The 19,835-nt window shown below is 44.3% G+C and overlaps 1 protein-coding gene across 2 annotated transcripts in view; it reads right to left on the reverse strand.

Annotated features, from left to right (window-relative positions):
- TARS3 (threonyl-tRNA synthetase 3) overlaps window positions 1–19,125 on the reverse strand; it is a 556,255-nt gene extending 537,130 nt beyond the window's left edge. For both annotated transcript variants that reach the window (XR_010026208.1, XM_063142592.1), the window contains exons 1-14: window positions 18,814–19,125; window positions 17,264–17,356; window positions 16,728–16,918; window positions 14,776–14,899; window positions 13,780–13,901; window positions 13,045–13,162; window positions 9,759–9,823; window positions 7,928–8,006; window positions 4,687–4,833; window positions 2,673–2,771; window positions 1,470–1,636; window positions 554–716; window positions 249–386; window positions 56–133 (exon numbers count right to left, since the gene is read on the reverse strand). Coding sequence is in view for 1 of the 2 variants with exons in the window: in XM_063142592.1 (XP_062998662.1) it covers window positions 56–133; window positions 249–386; window positions 554–716; window positions 1,470–1,636; window positions 2,673–2,771; window positions 4,687–4,833; window positions 7,928–8,006; window positions 9,759–9,823; window positions 13,045–13,162; window positions 13,780–13,901; window positions 14,776–14,899; window positions 16,728–16,918; window positions 17,264–17,356; window positions 18,814–19,125 (1,896 nt within the window). In the remaining variant the exon portion in view is untranslated. The remainder of the gene's footprint in view (window positions 1–55; window positions 134–248; window positions 387–553; window positions 717–1,469; window positions 1,637–2,672; window positions 2,772–4,686; window positions 4,834–7,927; window positions 8,007–9,758; window positions 9,824–13,044; window positions 13,163–13,779; window positions 13,902–14,775; window positions 14,900–16,727; window positions 16,919–17,263; window positions 17,357–18,813) is intronic.
- Between the last annotated feature and the right edge of the window lie 710 nt (window positions 19,126–19,835).

Below are 19,835 nucleotides of genomic sequence, written 5' to 3' on the forward strand. Positions count from 1 at the left end.
TTTTCAACCAGCTATGAGGCTTCAGTAAGAAGGAGAAGCACGAACGGTTACTAACCTTGGGACCATAAAATGCTCCATCTCCTGGATTTAGCTTCCAGGGCTCCCCAAAGTCATCCAGGCTGCTTTGAAGTTGCTAAGGGCAAGTCACAGAAATAAAGTTGAAGCACCAGCATTCTACACACGGCAGCTGGGCTTCAAGGCTACACCTCTTTCTTAGAATGGAAGTATTTGATCTTTTCCTTTGTTACCTTCTCCGCATGATTCCAGAGCTCTTTTTCCCCTAGGAAGTTGTCAGGTCTTGTGGAAAGATGGAGTTGGAAAGTAAAGCCAAAGGCGGAATACACGGACTGCAAGAAGTCCAGGCAACCTTTCATCTCTTCTTCAATCTGAAATTTAAGATGCAAAAAAGTTTGCGGTGGAAATCGCAACATCGAAGGAACTCTTTCATAAAAGCTGTCACCTATGAAGCACTCAGACCATGCTAAAGTATCAGTACTTGCTTATCATTAACTCCCCTGCCTCCTTTAGAGAAACCAAAACATACACTTCTAACCTGCTCCATTGTGCAAAAGATATGGGCATCATCCTGTTGGAAGCGCCTAACCCGGGTCAAACCGCTCAGTGTCCCTGAAAGTTCATTTCGGTGAAGAACGCCAAAGTCAGCAAGTCTTAATGGCATCTCCCTCCAGGACCGGGGACGATGGGCAAACATCAAGCTAGGAGAGAAGTGAATGTCTGTTAGGTTAAGTAACCATGCTCAGCTTGGTTAATGATATATGTACCCCATTTGCTTTCTTCCCTTCCTCCCGATGGATTTTCCACATTTCCACAAACCTATGAGGTAAGGAAAGCCAAGCCAAGAGATGGCAAGTAGCTGACCACCGAAGGTCAAGCCAAGCATGAAATGGAGAGCCATGACTAGTTCTCCTGACGTAATTTTAAAAAGTAAAAATAGAAACAATTCTTAAACCATACAGTCCATGATTATTTTTTTACTTTAAAGCCAGGGTGGGCAACCTGTGACCGTCCAGATGTTTTGGCCTACAACTCCCATCAGACTGGTCCAATATTGCCTTACAGTGACCCATAAAAAAGACCTAGATACTTCCTGTTGTGCTGTGTTTGATGGCATCTAAAGCCCTATGCCCAAGGAACCATTTCACCTGATTGTAGGGTCACCTGTGACCCCCACCCCATCCCTCTTCTTTCACATGCAAGTTCCCCACCTTTTGTAGCTATGGTTCTACTGCACCCAATAATTTCTAACCATGGTTCAATAAGTTCCAAAGCCCCTGCAGAGAAACCAGATTTTAAGGCTGGTTTCCTAATCAGGATCCAAGAAGCACTCTTAACCATGGTGAGTGGTTGGAGAGCTATTCTTCCATATGAATGTTGGTTTAATCCAAGCTAAAACATGGTCCAGAATTAACACAAAACAATTGGGAATGATAATGAGAAGAACCACCCACCAGTGTCCAGGGCAGTTCATCGGTTTCAGGGCAAACGTTTCCTTCTCAGACTCAAAAGAGAACATGTTTTCACTGTAGTGCTGCCAGTGACCAGATGCCTCCCAGAGTTTGCTGTTGTAGATATTAGGAGATACCACTTCAGTGAAGTTACGCCGATGGTATTCTTCCTATGCAAGAAATTCCAAATCTAATAAGCAACAGGCAAAAAATGCTCCTGAACACAAAATGGTTGCTTTTGCTCTTCAAACACAGCAATAATTATGGTGAAGCCCTTGAAAGTACAAGGGCTTACACTGACATTAGACTTGCAAATAAGAACAGTGTTCCTGGAGCAGACCAATGGCCATCTAGTCCAGCAGATATAAAACTGCATGGCTACTTTTTGTTTATTAAATGCATGTGCATATCCTTTTACACACAAAGCACCTATCTGTTTGGAAACTCACCCTTCCTCCAGACTCCTCTGGGTGATATTCCTCCCCCACCCACAACTGGATCCTCACAATAACCCTGTGAGGTAGGTTAGGCCAAGGGAGAATGACTGGCCCAAGTTCATCCAGTAAGCTTCATGGGCAAGCAGGGATTGGACCCCGAGTCCCTGCAGTGCCAGTCCAATATTCTTAATCATTACACAACGCTCTTCAGTGATACAAAAGCGATTTGCAAAAAATATTGCAGCATAGAGTGGTCTTGCCCAGGGTTCCAGCCAGCCATACCCTTTTCCAGGATCTCCATTCCATCCTCCCTCTGCAGCATTCCACTACCACCCCCAGCAGGCAGTCAGCATTCTGTGGTATTACTACAGAATGGGTTTGTAGTAAGGGGAGGGCTTCTGCAAGCCTTGGGTTTCCTCTAAGACAGCTGATAGCTCCCTCTTGGGTGTGGATGGTGGGGTTTTGGCTACACAAGGATCCACACTCAGAGCATGAGCGTACCATTCATTTACAGGAGAGGTGAGCAGAAAGTAGATCTCCAGATGTTTTGAATTTCAACTCCGCGCATTCGTGACTATTGGCCATGCTGGCAGGGGCTTCTGGGGGTTGAAGTCCCAACTATCCAGAGAACCTCTTTCTGCTCACCCTTAGTTTAATGGATAATCGAAATAACAAATAAAAGGAACAATTTCAGCTAACACACAAAGTAACCAATGCTGAAGCGCTATATGACAATATTAAATTTTTCTTGCTTAATAAATTCACTCACTTTGATGAAATCCATGAGTGTGTTATAAAGAAAAGTGCCTCTGGGGAGAAAGAAACAACTTCCGGGACTCAGATCATGAAAGAAAAAGAGTTCTTGTTCCTGTATCCACACAAACAAATGCCAGAAATTAAGAAGTGAAAAGGACAATCATTCCTATGTTATGAAGTCAAGCAGTGCAAACACGGATGTCATTCATTTAGCATTGTTCTTTGGTGAAATTGAGCTGGGATAGAGTCAGATTTCCCCTCAGTGCTCTGCTATCAGTTTTTCAAAAGTCCTTTCTGCATTAGCTACGGAAATCAGAAGCAAAAGCTATAGAAAAGAGCTAATGCAGGACAGCATTTGCGGCTGCAATCCCTAAAAACACATTTACAAGGGAACACATCCCATTGAACCCAGTGGGACTTATTTCTGAGTAAATATGCGTAGGACTGAGCTGGAAATCTCCAGTTCAAATCTCAATTCAGCAGCCTTAGGCAACACACTCTTTCTATCCCTGAGCCCCTCATCTGCAATACGGAGAGAGAAAAACGGACTTCCTTTTGCAGCGCATGTTTAAACATTAAAAAATGGTGTTCCATCTTCCTGAAAATTGTATTCAAAGGGTTTTTAAATAAAAGATATGCACAGGTGCATCAGTATCATAAATTCCTGTGCAAATGGAGGTGAAATGCTTTGAGAGCTTATTACGATGCCAAGTATCAGAACATCCAGTGACAATGAGTTCCATAAGTCAAACGTGCACTGCATTTCTTATTTAGAAACTTGCTATCTATAACTTTTATTGGGTGATCCCAAGCTTTGTATTTTGAGCAAGGGGGTGTACTTTCAAACTTACCTATCAAAATGACATGAAACAATTACTATTTTTCATAACAGGTAGCAAAAACTCATCTCTAAAGAATTGGCTGGTGCTGGGTTATAAGCAAATGCTTTTGAGCCATTTCCTTTTGCTTTTAACCCTCACGTCAGAAAAAACTACTTTGAACCTGACACAGCTCTGTAGTGATGGACTGGCGTCGCCTGAATTTTTAAATGACCAAGCACCGGGAATTCTGCCAGTCCTGAGTTTTAGCCTCAAGTCATACTCTTCCTCTGGAAACATGGGCACCATTCTTTATTATGCACTTTAATAATTACAGAGAGGAACTGTGTTAATCTGTTAGAGCAAAACACAAAAAGGAGTCCTGTAGCACCTTAAGGACTGGATTTATTGTGGCATGAGCTTGTGTGGAGTGCTTGGAGCAGTGTTCACTTCATCAAATGCATAGTGGTGTGGGAGGGAAGGACTGCAAGCAGTGGAGCCAAAACACCCATGAAATGTAAGAAGTAAAGTCTAGCGTTTCTATGCAAAGCTCAAATGTATATAACAAGGGTGCAATACTGAGAGGGAGGGAACCTGGATAGTCCCCACTAGGCCAGACTACATCAGTGGCTGTGGCTGTGCCCACTGGCATCACTGGCCCTTCTCCTGCCCATTTTAGCCTTTCTCCAGGCTGAGAGAGGCACTGAGTTCCATACCTCTCCCAGCACAGAGAAAGGGACTCAGCTGGTGCTGGGAAAAGAAGCCACGCTGAGAAGTGTTGGCCGAGTCCCTGGCTTCTCGAGGCGTCATGTGAAGATTGGCAATTACAGTGAAGGTTTCTTCAGGGGGTGGGGCTTGGACACTAAGCCCCACCCCTTGGAGGAACCCATGGCTCCATGAGCCAGACTGTTCGGCACACCTGGTATACAAAATAAGCACGGTGGTCATTCACAAAAGCGGTATGTATCACTAAAGAATGCTTCTGGGAACAAGTTACTGTGCTCCTGTTGAATAGAATCATAGAATCATAGATTCTACATTTGAGCTTTAAAGATAACACTCCATACATCTGATTAAGTGGTCTCCAACCCTCAAAGGCTTAGGCTGCAATAAATCTGTTAATCTTTAAGGCACCATGAGAGACTCCTCGTTGTGTTTACACATCAACAACCTTGGTTAAAAATCAAAAGGATGCATACAAAACAGTACCTTGCCAATTTTCCTGTGATCCCGGTTTTTGGCTTCCTCCTGGAATTTCTCCCATTCTTTCATCATTTTGTTCTCTGGGAATGATATTCCATAAATCCTCTGCAGCGTTTCCATGTCAGCCTTTCCCTCCCAATATGTGGAGGAATTCTGAAGTCGAAAATGTTATTTTAAAAAGGGGAGGGTGTTAAATCTGAGCACTACTCAAGAAAACAATGCATAGTTGTGGCATCTGATCATTTGAGCCTTTCAGATTGCTCAGATTGCTTTATGAAATGAAGCCTGTAATCTTATGTGCTCTTCATTGGGAGTGAGCCCCACTGAATACGTCCCTGCCTGTGATCTTTATGTCTCAAGCTCCACCACCACTCCACAACTGATACTGCCCTGTCTCTGTTACTGCCTTCCAGAACACCTGTGTGATGTCACCTCACCCACTTCCTCAAACCCCTCCTCAAAATCCTTTGCTGCCAAGGCTTTGGCTCAACCCACCTAGTCCTTGTGCAAACAGGTGAGAGGCCAAAAGAAAACTTGCCCTAGGGCCTAAATATAAGGCAGAGGTGAAGTCTGATCTCCAAAACACAAAACCACCTTCTTGAACCCAAATAAAGCTGGTGCTGGAGGACGGAGCTTCACTTTGTAGCATGCCAGCCTTCCAGTTAATTTGTTTTAATTACAAAAAGTATCTTCAGAAATAAAATAAAAATTGGGAGGGACAGGGAGCCTGGTGGGCAGCAAGAGAGGGGTCTGCAGACACATTGGCCCCAAGAGGAACCACATTGGAGACCTTCTGTAACTACGCCTGTAACTCAGCCTAAGCAAATGCAACTGAAACAACCAGATACTCAACTCTCCGCCCCAACATCACTCTAGTTTTGCTGGTTTAATTTTAGAGTGTAGCTTCCTCGGGGCAGGGACCTGTCCTCTTGTACATTGTAAATAGCCATGCACACTGATGGTGTTATATAAACAAACCACCACTACTAGGGGGTACTAATTTCTGAGTAAACGTTCACAGAATTGGGCTGCCAAAACTTGCTAAATTAAGCGTTGCCTTTCAGCAGAAAAGCACCTCCACGTGGAGACACAGCTCGCTCTGAATAGCAGACGCCACAGGGACAAACAAGGCGGTGACCTCTGTGCTCGGCTTGCCATCCCCCTGAGGCACCTGACTGGCAGCTGTTAGAAGCAGAACGCTGCACAAGACGGCCCTTGGTCTGATCCAGCAAGGTATTTTTTAAAGTTCTTAAAACCAAGCTGACGTTAAAAGAAACCTTGTTCTAGAAAAACCCGGCCGTTCTTCCTCCTCTCCCTGCCGCCGCCCCGCCGGCTTCTTGTAAGATTCGCCTTTTGTCATCTTGCATTATATTTCATCAAACAGCGAGATGTGAAACAACAAGCAGAACATTTGGATGCTGATTCGGTTAGACAGGAGACTACAGAGAGAGAATATGCCAACATCTTCTCATGGCTAGACTCTGCTTTCTGCTTGGCAGTTCAAATTCCTGAATTAAAAAACAACAACCACATCCCCATGCAAATAGAGCAGCACCACGGTCCTCCTCACGCAAGGATCTCAAAGAAGTACTAGTGGCTATCGGGCGGGGGGTAGGAAAGGAAACTAGGAATCCTGGCCAAACAAACAAATTAGTCCATTCCAACTATTTTGCATTCCTCAACTGACCAGTCGCTGTCTTTATTGCTACTTGGTTTTACATTGAACAATATTAATTTACTGTTTTAAAACTTTGTTTCTTTTTACTGTTTTATTCCTATGTTCTCTGCTCCAGAATCTATTTTAGATATGGAGCAGTATATAAATATTGTAAGTAAGTAAATAAGAGCCTCGTGTGGCGCAGAGTGGTAAGCGGCAGTTACTGCAGCCGAAACTCTCCCCACGGCCTGAGTTCGATCCCCGCGGAAGCTGGTTCTCAGGCAGCCGGCTCAGGTCGACTCAGCCTTCCATCCTTCCGAGGTCGGTAAAATGAGTACCCGGCTAGCTGGGGGAAAGGTAACTGCAACTGGGGAAGGCAATGGCAAACCACCCCGCTACAAAGTCTCCCAAGAAAACGTCGGCAAAAGCAGGCGTCCCTCTAGGAGTCAGAACTGCTTGCACAAGAGGTTCCTTTCCTTTTTCAAGTAAATAAATAAACTATTTAGGCAACAGATGACCCAAAGGCATGAGCAGATGTGAGTTCCTTTGATACTTCTTGGGTATTTTTTATTTTATTTTTAAAGGTGTGCTAGAAGAAACCCCCAGTAGCAAGTTTCATAGACTTTCCAGTCTATGAAAACGATTACGAAGAGATTTGTACAGGGCCTCCCGAACTCCTTGGCGTTGAGGTTTCTTAGAGACCATTAGGAGCTGTGACGAGCCTCTGAAAAAGATCCATGTACCCCTTATCTAAATAATTTTCACGGCATGGGAAAGATGTCGAATCATGTACTTCATAAAATGCTTTTTGGGGAGGGATGAGCTTGTGATTTCTAAACTCTATAGCTTTTCCCGAATTGGTTATGTAGGGTGGCATAAATATACATTAATAAATGTACTGCATTTGGGTTTTTTAGACCTCTCCAGTGTTTTACACTGTTTAAAACAGAGGTGCAGAACCTTAGACCTGGGGGCTAAATCTGGCCCACTTGGGAGCTAAATCTGGCCTCCTGGGTTTCCTCAGGTAGCCACACCCCGCCCCCTGCAGCTTTCGCCTGATCACCTACCGTTTGCAGGTTTCCCAGGTTTTATGCAAGGTTTCCCCCCCAATTCCAAACAGTGGAATTGCCTCTCTCTAAGGTGTAGTTCAAGAGTGTGCAACTTCAGGAGGTTCAGGGGCCATTTCTCTAATTTTATAATACTAATTTTAAAACAATTATACAACTCAGGACTAAGTTACGTCAAGGACCATCTCCCCCTCTATCAACCTCCCAGACCTACAGACGTCCATCACCCATCAGCAGCACGGAAACAGGTCTTCTCTATAGCGGCACCCACCCAGTGGAATGGATTCCAGGCCTCAACATGGGCAAGGTTTAGGCGTCTACTGAAAATCTATCTGTTTGCTTTGGCTTTTCCCCAGCCACTAGCTAGCTTTGTACTGACGTCACGATGCTGTTCTGTGTGTATGTGGCTTTTGTTTGCTTTTTGTTTTTGTTCTTTCTGAAACTGCTTTGGGATTTGTTACCAGTGAGAAGTAGTATAAAAATATAGTTAAGAAATATAAATAAATAAAATAATGTCCCTTACCTTAAAAATCTTTAAGGCCTTAATTTTTCCTGTATGCCTCACATGAGGGCCCCTGCATAAGTCAATCAGCGGACCACACCTATTAGAAGATTATCAAGGTTCAGATATAATTTTAAAAGTATGGTACTCAGTACCCTTAGGTTAATATTTTTATTTATTTTATTTATTTATTTATTACATTTCTATACCGCCCAATAGCTGGAGCTCTCTGGGCGGTTCACAAAAATTAAAACCATTCAAAGTATAAAACAACAGTATAAAACCATAATATAAAATTATGAAGTTAATTCATGTGTAACTTTGTGCTGCACATACAATAGGTGTTTATCCTGAACTTGTTTAACTGCAGTTTCTACAGTTAAAATGAAACTTCAGGTATCACACCAAACCATGATTTGTGCTTCCAAATATACAACAGGAAATCATGGTTTAATGGTGCTTGTTTGCTTTGGTTTTCCATCCTTTCCTCAGTGTTAAAAGTTCACTCCTATATCCCTGGCTTAGCAACTTCTGGAGGTGAAACAATGCCTGTAACTACAGCTTCTCAATTTAGACATTGGGCATTGCTAGACCAGGCCTTAGCGCGCCTTCCAACCCGGTTTCCCTGCTGTGCGTCCAGATGACGCACAGGGGAATCCGGCGGCAGGCCGCAGTGAGGCCTGGTCTAGCGCGCCATAAGCAAAGTCGCTTATGGCGCGCTTTTTCCCCAGCTCCGGCCTCAGGCCGGGGCTGGGGGAAGTGCGGATACTTCCGCAGCTTTTCGCGGCTCCTCGCTTACTCGCGAGGAGCCGCGAAAAGCCGTGGACCGGCCTGGCACAGCGCTCATATGAGCGCTGTGCCCATCGGCCCGGGGGCGGGGGGGAAAGAGAGGGGAGGGGGGAGGATGGCAGGGGGGGTGGCAAGGGGGGGCGGGTGACAGAGGGAGTGCTGCGTGCCGCCGCCGCCACTTGCCTGCTTGGGAGCGGCGGCGGCGCACAGCACTCCCTCTGTCACCCCCCCCCTTGCCACCCCCCCTGCCATCCTCCCCCCCCCCCGTTTTTTTTTTAAAAACCCTTACCTTCCCGGTGTCTTCGGGCCACCCGCGGCCCCTTTAAACAAACAAACAAAAAAAATGGCGGACGCCGCAGGGCTTCCGTCCTCCCTGCGGCTCCGCCGTCTGGAAGTGTGGGGGAGGCGCGCTAACGTTAGCGCGCTAACGTTAATGTTAACGTTAACGCTAACGTTAACGTTAATGGGTCTAGGAAGGCCCATTGTCCCAAAATATATGCATCACAAACCCATACTCTGCAAATCCACTTCAAACAATGGTTTTTGACTTGCAAACCAGACACAAAGCATGGTTTGTCAACTCAGAAGTCATGCCAAACCATAGTTATGTTTCCTTAAGTTTGATTTGGCATGATATGTGAATTGAACCTTTACGTATATATTGTAAATCAGGGATCATATTTGTTTCTCTGAAACCAACATACTGCACGAAACTGCATTTGCACATACTGATCACTATTCTTTTTGCCTCACTATAGAATCTAAATTCTTAGATCGTAAGATCTTTGGGGCAGCAACCTGCCTTTTGCTTACATTACTCTATAATTCTCTGTAACATGCCATGTACATTAGTGGCGCTATGTACTTCAATAACAATAAAGTGACTACGTTACCAACATTCTTGTTATAAAAGGCAACATTTATTTCTAAATTCTATGTTTGAGCACATAATTCTCCCTCCAGACATAAAATACACTCATCTTACATGCATCTTCTCCCCGAATTATAAAAAATGTAGCAGTTACTGTAGAGTGCCAGGCAAAATTGCACTTTTTTTTTTTACCTGTACACTGTTGTTGTTGGTGTGTCAACTTTCTCATTCAGGATTCGACATTTAAACTTGTTATACTAGGTATAAGAAGAAAAAAGTAAGACTAGGAGGAAACAAATCAAGAATTAGAATTTTCTTGAATATGAAAATGTAAAGCCTTCTACCAGGTCAGACCACTGCCCAACTAGCTCAGTGTTGCCCACTCTGGCTGGCAGCAGCTTTCCACGGTTTCCGGCAGGGTGTTTTCCTGTCCATCACTCAAGATCTATTTATTTATTTACAACATTTATATACCTCTCAATTATCTAACAGATTCCAGAGCGGTGAACATAGATATAAACAGTAAAAGAAAGAAGATTAAAAAAGCAAATTAAAATTATTCAATTTTAAAACAAAGGTGCCAGAAAAACAGAAGACTTCTTGAAACAGTTGTTTTCAAGGGGCACCAGAAAGCAGCCTAGTGTTGGCACCTGCCTGACCTCCAGGGGCAGAGAGTTATTTATTTATTTATTTATTTATTTATTTATTTATTTATTACATATTTATACTGCCCAACAGCCTAAGCTCTCTGGGCAGTTTACAACTAAAACCATAAAATCCAGATTAAAACTTTAAAATCACATAAAACCAGAATAAATTAACAGTCCAGGGAAGGCTTATTTAAAAAGATATTTTTTTAGGAGGCGTTTAAAAGTTATTACATTTTCCGCCTCCCGAACCACACGAGGGAGGGTTTTCCAGAGGGTGGGTGCCGCTACAGAGAAGGCCCGCTGCCGAGGTTCTTCACGGTGACATTCTTTCCACGTTGGGATGAGTTCCACACAGAAAGGGCCACTACACTAAAGGCTCTTCTCTTGGTGGATTCCAATAGGGCCACAGCTCCACGTGGAACCACCAGAAGCGTGCCCTCCGACGACCTCAGTGATCGGGCAGGTTGGTAAGGGAGAAGGCGCTCTCTTAGGTATCCTGGTCTCAAGTTGTTTAGGGCTTTGTATACTAAGACCAAAACCTTAAACCTGGCTCGGTAGCCAATAAGTAGCCAGTGCAATTCCCTCAGCAAAGGAGTTATATGCTGAAAAGAGGCACATGTCTCTTTTAACTGGAGATGCTGGGAATTGAACCTAGAACCTTCTGTGAAGTGTCCCCCCCCCCACTAAGCTATAGTCCTTCCCCTGTTCATATTTAAAGTGGGTGCAACGGCATTATTGTCTAGCTTTTTGCAAGACTTCTGGATTATCAACTAGGAACTTCTTGAGTAATTCATTCCGACATGGCCCAAGGAGTTGGACATTCCTACCAGCAGAAGAGTGTGTAATGAAACATGCAGAGGAAGCTAGACAGAGACGAGATGGGCTGGCTGAAGATCGGTTATATTAAGCATAGCCTCTTTCGGGAAACAATTTCATCACGTATTAAATGGCAAGGTCACAGAGGCCAACGTTACTGCAGGCTATGCCAGTCTCCTGCTCTCAGCCCAGGCACTGCTAACAAAAGCGGCTGCTCTCAAACCAGCATCCAGGGAAGAAAGTAACTACAGGATTAAGCTAGACATGGTCCCTCACTGACCATGACTACCCACCCCCTCCCTCGACAAGTTCCAGTTCTTCCAAAAAGAGATAGCATTTCTTCTTGCAGGGTTAGAGGAGTGTTGTGGGTACACAGATGAAGCTTGGAATAAGGTCATGAATGAGGGCTTGTGGTCTGTTGGGTGGGGAGACAAAATCCGACTGCCGAGAATCATAGAACTGCCCTCCACCTCCCCTTAGAGTGGGGGTGCAAAACCCTTTTCCTATGAAGGGCCACTAATCCATAGGAAAAGTCAATGGGTGTGTGTGTGCACCCAATGGTGAGTGGGGCCAGAGATGATGCTGGGTGGAGCTTGCAACGTTGTAAGACTGTATAGCACTCCTCTGCCATACCCCACCCCTCACCCCACTCTGAGCCACCCCATCTCTCTCTTTCACTGCACCACCCCATCTCTGCAAGCTGCATAAAAATAGCTGAGACCTGCACACACCACACCACCCTACCCTTGCCTTAGTGCTCCATTTCGCCCTTTCACCATTGTTCAGAATATAATTTCCCCCTTCCCAAGATAGTCTAACTCAAAAGGTGCATTCCAAATAATAGGCATATAATATTGAAAATCTTTATTTTGTTTCTATATTAGTCCCATTTAAAGGGGCAATGCAAAGCATGGCCCTTTTTACATTCTCAGCTCCCATGCTTTGCGTTGCTCCTTTAAATGGGAGGCTTGAAACTTCTAGGACTGCGAGGGAGGGAGGAAAAAGAGAGCAAAGGCCTGGCTTTTGCAGACGACAGGACACTTTTCTGGGACGTTTTAATAACATGTGTAGGAATACATAATCTACAGGACATCATACTTTGCTGAATAGTGGTCCCTATTCCACCACCCCCAGAACCCTAAAATCCCCCCACGGGGGAGGGAGGGAATTCCCCCCTTGTTAAGAACCCACGCCTTAGTGGGATTGCTAAGATGCTGGACAAGGAAGAGGAAAGCAGCGTTTTGCTCCTAAGGACCAAAGTTCAGTGCTAAGAGCCCCAGCTTTGCATGCAGAAGATTCCAGGTTCGATCCCCGGCAGCACCTCCAGATAGTGCTGGAAAAACTCCTGCCTGAGATCCTGGTGAGCCAATTTTGCCAGGCACTGTTGATAACGGGCTCAAGTGACAGGAAGCCAGATTCTGGCTGGACATCAGGAAAAACTTCCTGACTGTTAGAGCAGTACGACAATGGAACCAGTTACCTAGGGAGGTTGTGGGCTCTCCCACACTGAAGGCCTTCAAGAGGCAGCTGGGCAGCCATCTGTCAGGGATGCTTTAAGGTGGATTCCTACATTGACCAAGGGGCTGGACTTGATGGCCTTATAGGCCCCTTCCAACTCTATGATTCTATAACACTGGGCTAGATGGATCAAGGGCCTGGCTCAGTATAAGGCAGCTTTCTAAGTTCCAAGGGCCGATCTACACCAAGCAGGATATAACACTTTTAAAACGGTATGAAAACCGTATATGTAATGTGTCCTGGGCCTGAACAGTTGTCATAACCATTATAAACTGTCATAAGCAGTAGTGTAGATCCTGCCCTGGTGTTGAAACCAATTCCCCACGACTGCCTGGGGAGAAATAAATGCCTTAAATGTTTAGTGTCGTGAGGTGTCCTTGCATATACACACTATGAAAACAGACAACACGAAGAAGCACTAGTCATCAGATTCCAAAGTTCAGAACGATGTGTGAATTAGACAATTTCCAGCATTAGTAAACCCAGAAACTTACTTTAAACATATCTAGCAGGGTCTCCTTCCGGATTTCTAGCCTTTCAAATGTCTGCTTCTCCTTTATGATGCTTTTACATATGTTCTCTAGTGTTGGGAATTCTGTACTAGATACACCCCTAGACAAAAGAAGAGCCAATGACTATGTAGAGCATATAACAGAAAGAAGGTATATTAACCTCCAGGACAAAATGGGAAAACTCATATTTTCCCCCACTCCAGTGTATGGCAGTTTAAGGAAGGTGGTCTGATTTACTGCTAAAGTTCCTTTAATTTACAAACTTAGTTCCTATACATTATGGTTAATATTATTTAAAGTCCATACACTTATTTATTTTTTTAGAATGATGAGAAAAATGTTTAAGACAAGGTGTTCATATATTGCTACCCAATCTTTACTTCCCTGCAAATGATTTCTAAAACCTTTTGTAACAGGAAGACTTATATACAAAGACTAGAGCCATTAAATTTCTGGCCGTTTTGAGACTAAGAAGATTTTTTTCTCCTTTCAATCATTGTAAGACTCCTAGCATAGTTATTTCTCCGATTCCTTATTAAAATTATTGATCCATACCTTTTATTGATAAACATTTAAGTATTTTTTTCCACATCTTCAGAATTTCCAAAATTTTTACAGCACTATGTACTATGGTGAAGACACATACTTATTTTACACACTGTATTTCAAGTCACTATGCCATCCCCAACATGTGAATACCTTCTGGCAAAACAGTACCTGTTTTCAATGTACATGTCATAATAAAAGCCGTTCTCAATGGGAGGTCCGTAGCACAAACATCCACCATAATAATTTTCCATGGCTTCTCCAAGAATATGAGCGCTAGAATGCCAATAAACCTACATTTTAAAAAAAAGCATAATGGCGGAATTCGTGGTTAGGTTTTCCTCCCACTGATAAACTAGAGCCCAGCAACACAAACAGTTCCACCCTCAGATACAAAACCTCTCTACCTCTGCTTCATCCGGCATATATGATCACTTGTATCCTGTCAAATTTAGACTAGGCTGGCAGATATCCTAGCTCATCAGTCCTTTCCCCCATCCTACCTTTCAACTGGTCACCATACATACCTTTTCCACCACCCCTCTTCTTATACTTATCCCCACACAGCTGCCGCACTTGACCACATTTCTCTAATGCTAAATCCTTGACAATTTGTATACATATGTCAACAAAGATGAACAGCAAGTGCAGCCCCACCCCCACAGCAGACAATATTTCAGCAACCTTCTAAGCATTTTTCTAGCCCAAAACTGTATACCAATAATTACTTGTGATCAGTTTACACTGATTGGTCCTGACCCAGCTCTTGTCATGTGCACACAGCAACCTGTGGCCCTGGATAAGGATGCACTTGCACCAGCAGGCACATCCAGTCAATTTGACAGGACCGGATGAACACTGCAAGGAGGTTGCACTCTTATATTCCTGTTGGTTACTCGTTTTTGCACATGGATCTCTCTTGCTGAATCAGAGCCATTGTTTCCAAGTTACTGTATTTCTTCGATTGTAAGACGCCATCGATTGTAAGACGCACACTAATTTCAGTACCACCAACAGAAAAAAAGCTTTGATTCTAAGAAATAATAAACGCACCTGCAATTTTAAGACGCACCCCGTTTTTAGAGATGTCTATATGGGGGGAAGAGTGTCTTAGAATCGAAGAAATACGGTAGTTTGCAGGGAGAGGGAAAAAATAACTTTACGTACAGCTTGAGCTTCTTCGTTATCAAATGTGAGCAGCTCCAAGGTAGAGTCTCCTTCCATGGGCCGATCCAAATCCCACAATTCTCCATTCACTTTGGCTATGACGGCGTTATCAGCGAGTCCTCGGCTAAAGACAACAGACAAGCAAAAAATGTTGCTACCACATGTTTAAATACAAATAATACAAACCCGTGCTAAAGGTTTTTTGGAGTCTTTCGAGGCCAAACTTTTAATTATATACGCAAAAAGAGATGGATTGGGGATAAGGGAAGAACAGGCAGCAAAGCTTAAATGTAGGCACACACGCAAAAAGTACACACTTGCACGCATTTACGTTTTAACGTAATTGTCACAGACTTTTTTGCACTTTGTTTCCCTCCAACCTCAATGCTTACATTTTCCTCTCTACACTATACCTGCTATCTGAGGATAAGACTCTATGCATACATGTGATGAAATGGACTCTATTCCACGAAAGCTTATGCTGTCATAAATGTGCGGTCTTTAAAGTGTCACAAAATTCTTGCTTGTTCTTTTTACATGTGCATCTGTAGCATATGAGCAAACTGACTGTATATGATCTTCCTCCTACTAACTACACTTGGTGAATAGTTTATATCTTCACATGTGGACCTAGTTAATTAACTGCAACCCCTCCTCAATCCAATGACCTGGTTCAGATTAACACAACCCAGAGTATGGGTTGTCGTTGAATCATGGGTTGTTGTGTTGTGTGAACCCAGCAGCGCAAACGAACCATGGACTGGGTTCACATAGAGCAACAATCCACAACAATGACCCACAATTCAGCAAAATGTACTCAAGCCATACTCTAGATTGTTGTGTTGTGTGAATGAACTCATACTCTGGGTTGTTGCTATATATGAACGAGGCCATTGATTCCAAATCAAATCAGACAGCTTTTGGGTTGCAGGCCTCTAATTTTGGTTTAATAAGGGGAATAAATCATAGAATCATAGAATAGCAGAGTTGGAAGGGGCCTACAAGGCCATCGAGTCCAACCCCCTGCTCAATGCAGGAATCCACCCTAAAGCATCCCTGACAGATGGTTGTCCAGCTGCCTCTTGAATGCCTCTAGTGTGGGAGAGCCCACAACCTCCCTAGGTAACTGATTCCACCGTCGCACTGCTCTAACAGTTAGGAAGTTTTTCCTAATGTCCAGCCGGAATCTGGCTTCCTTTAACTTGAGCCCGTTATTCCGTGTCCTGCACTCTGGGAGGATCGAGAAGAGATCCTGGCCCTCCTCTGTGTGACAACCTTTTAAGTATTTGAAGAGTGCTATCATGTCTCCCCTCAATCTTCTCTTCTCCAGGCTAAACATGCCCAGTTCTTTCAGTCTCTCTTCATAGGGCTTTGTTTCTAGACCCCTGATCATCCTGGTTGCTCTCTTCTGAACACGCTCCAGCTTGTCTGCATCCTTCTTGAATTGTGGAACCCAGAACTGGACACAATACTCTAGATGAGGCCTAACCAGGGCCGAATAGAGAGGAACCAGTACCTCACGTGATTTGGAAGCTATACTTCTATTAATGCAGCCCAAAATAGCATTTGCCTTTCTTGCAGCCATATTGCACTGTTGGCTCATATTCAGCTTGCGATCTACAACAATTCCAAGATCTTTCTCGTTTGTAGTATTGCTGAGCCAAGTGTCCCCCATCTTGTAACTGTGCATTTGGTTTCTATTCCCTAAATGTAGAACTTGGCATTTATCCCTATTAAATTTCATTCTGTTGTTTTCAGCCCAGCACTCCAGCCTATCAAGATCACTTTGAAGTTTGTTTCTGTCTTCCAGGGTATTAGCTATCCCACCCAATTTGGTGTCATCTGCAAATTTGATCAGCGTTCCCTGCACCTCCTCATCCAAATCATTAATAAAATATACCATGCTGTCAGGAAACTTATTGTCAATGAAAATACTTCATGTTTAAAGTTACCTGATTCCCAGAGCTATCTGATACGGAGTTGTTTTCCAAGATTCCCCTTCCATTTTCTTCCCATCAACAAGGGAGATTTTGATTGATCTGCTTTGACTGGATGCTCTGGAATCAAGGAGAGCATCATGCTCTTTCTTCAGTGCTTCATATAGCTTCCGCCTATCTTTGATGAAGTTTGGCTCCTGCTGTAGCTGTAAAAATTGCACAGGGCCATCAGGGTGGAAAATCATTACAGTCCATCAACACTCATAGCCATGACCTATCTGGTTACTATACTGGTACACACAGGTCTGGGCTGTACCACTTCAGATTGAGGGTGGAGACCTAAAGGGTTGGACGCCCCACCATACAAATAAATAAAGGATCACGACACAAGGAAAGTCGTTTAAACACTTTCCTACCGGCAGTGTTTTTCTCCCTCCACAAGCTGCTATTTGTTTCAAAAGGGAAAACTTAGGATCAAAGCCCATATACACAACAGAGGCAAATGCATCCCAACAGTAGCTACTTGGGCACATTAAAAAAAGTTCACACACCTCATTCCTACATGCATCAGCAGCTTGGTTTTCTTTCTTCTTCTCCTTTTTATGCTTAGCCTGGCGAACAGCAAGGTTTGCATTGGGCAGCTCCTAAGCAGAGAAAAGTTAGAACCACATCATAGAAATAAATAAATAAATGCAAAATCCTACTTCATTTCTTTGCTAAACCAAACCTAATTATAATGAGTCTGGTGTCATGGTTAGAGTGCTGGACTAGGGAGGCCCAGGTTGTAGTCCCTATTCTGCCAAGGCGTTGACTGAGTGACTTTGGGCCAGACATTCTTCAGCTTAACCTACCGCACAGGGTTGTTGTGAGGAGAGAGAACCACGTAAGCTGCCTTGGGTTCCTTGGAAGAGGAAAAATGGCAGAATATAAATGTAATAAGGCACTTGTATCGGTTCCGCATGGACCTGCCGTCTGTTTGAAGCCCACCTGCAGCACAGCCTTCAGTGTACTGGTTCTCTCTCTTTGGAACTCCCTGCAGGTTGATGCCAGGCAGGCACCAAAGTGCCATCTGAAGACATTTTTATTTACCCAAGCCTTCCCTGACTGACCAGCTACGGTTTTATTGGTACAACCTGCTTTCAGGGCACAATCCTATGCATGTTTAGCGGTAGACCTTTTTTCGATCTAAAAGACTGTGTCCCTAAAAGTTTCAATTCTGTATCATCATCATCATCATCATCATCATCATCTTATGCATGTTTCGACAGAAAAAAGGCCTCCAACTATTATTTATTCATTGCATTTCTATACCGCCCAATAGCCGAAGCTCTCTGGGAAATTTACTAAGCATGTATGGGATAGCGCCCTGAAATCATATGGCTCCAGTAATAATAAAAAGGGAAGACAATAATAATTATAGATTGAACCAATAATAAAAGGGAATAATAATTATTACAGATGGTACCAATAACAATTAAAAGGGGAGAATTATTATTATTACTATCCTCCCCTTTTGATTTTTATTGGTACCATCTGACTTCAAGGCACAATCCTATGCATGTTTTCGTTGTAGGCCTTTTTTCTGTGTAAATATGCATAGGATTGTGCTCTTAAAGGTTTTAATTCTGAAGAAGAAAATCTTCATCTTTTTATTGTTCACGAAAGGATGTAGAGCAGTAGACAAATCTTGAGTCACTGTATTTGCTTCTTTTAAAATCTGTTTTAAGTGTTTTCTTCTGTGTGTGTGTTTCCATTTTATCTCCGAAATTTTCAATGGGGAGCGGTATATAAATATAGTAAATAATAATAATAATAAATACTTATTATTATTAATAAATCTTGTAAATAAACAGATATACTCTTCATTGGCGCTTACTCCCGCGTAAGTCCATACAGGATCCAGCACTTTTACTGCACGCTTGACGCAGAAGTAACCCGCTTCTCTCTACACCCCTCCACACACTGGGGCTTACTCGCGAGTCAGCCCGCGCCGGAGGGCCGCCTGGCTCTTTCGGACCCAGGCTCTTTCGTTCCTCCCTCCGTCCCTCGGCCCGGGCAGGGCCGGGAGGGCGGCGGCGGCAGCCTGGGCCTCCTCGCTCACCTGTCGGCCTCCGGGCTGCTCGTGGGGCTTTCGGGGCCCGGCGCGGGCCAGCTCGGCGCTCAGGCTGCGCCGCAGGTGCAGGAGGCGGTAGCTCAGCTTCTCGTTCTCGGCCCGCAGCGCTTGCAGCTCCGGGCTGGCGGCGTCGAGTCCCCGGGGCAAGGTGGCCAAGCCGCCGCCGCCGCCGCCCTGGCAGCCGCCGGGCCAGAGCTCGGGCTCCTTCAAGCGCCCGATCTCGGCCGCCAAGAAGCGGATCTCTTGCTCCTGCCGCGCCAGGCGTGAGGCGATCCCGTCAGCGGCGGCCACCACCGCCATCGCTGCGCCGGCCTGGCCGCCGAGAGGCGGGGAAGGAGGAGCAGGAGAAGGAGGGCGGCGGCGGCAGCGGCGGCCTCCTCGGGCCCGCCCTGCTGGGGCCGCTTCCCGCCCAGACGGCGACGCCATCTCGAGCCCTCAGCGGCTGCCTCGGTGGGTTCAGGCTGAGGCGAGGCGAAGGGAGGGAAGCAGGGCCGGCCGCCCTCGCTCCCGTCAGCAACACGAGAAACACACCCATACCCACCCACCGTCCCCCACCGTGGTTATTGTTGTAATTATTATTATGTTATTTATTTAAAATATTTATAAATGATCTACCTCAGGCTGAGGCCAGGTGGAAAGGAGAGTGCTCCCTGCCACCAAAATGTGAAACGCACGTGTCATTATGTCAGTATTATACTAACAACAATAATAGTAATAATAATAATAATAATAATATTTAATTTGAAATATTTATATAAATACCTCAGGCTGAGGCCAGGTGGAAAGGAGAGCCCTCCCTGCCACCAAAATGTGAAACATACGTGTCATTATGTCAGTATTATACTAACAACAATAATAGTAATAATAATAATGTTATTTAATTTGAAATATTTATATAATACCTCAGGCTGAGGCCAGGTGGAAAGGAGAGCTCCCCCTGCCACCAAAATGTGAAACACACGTGTCATTATGTCAGTATTATTATACTTACAACAATAATAGTCATAATA

The sequence above is a fragment of the Elgaria multicarinata genome, chromosome 16 (assembly GCF_023053635.1).
Source record: "Elgaria multicarinata webbii isolate HBS135686 ecotype San Diego chromosome 16, rElgMul1.1.pri, whole genome shotgun sequence".
Taxonomy (NCBI): domain Eukaryota; kingdom Metazoa; phylum Chordata; class Lepidosauria; order Squamata; family Anguidae; genus Elgaria; species Elgaria multicarinata.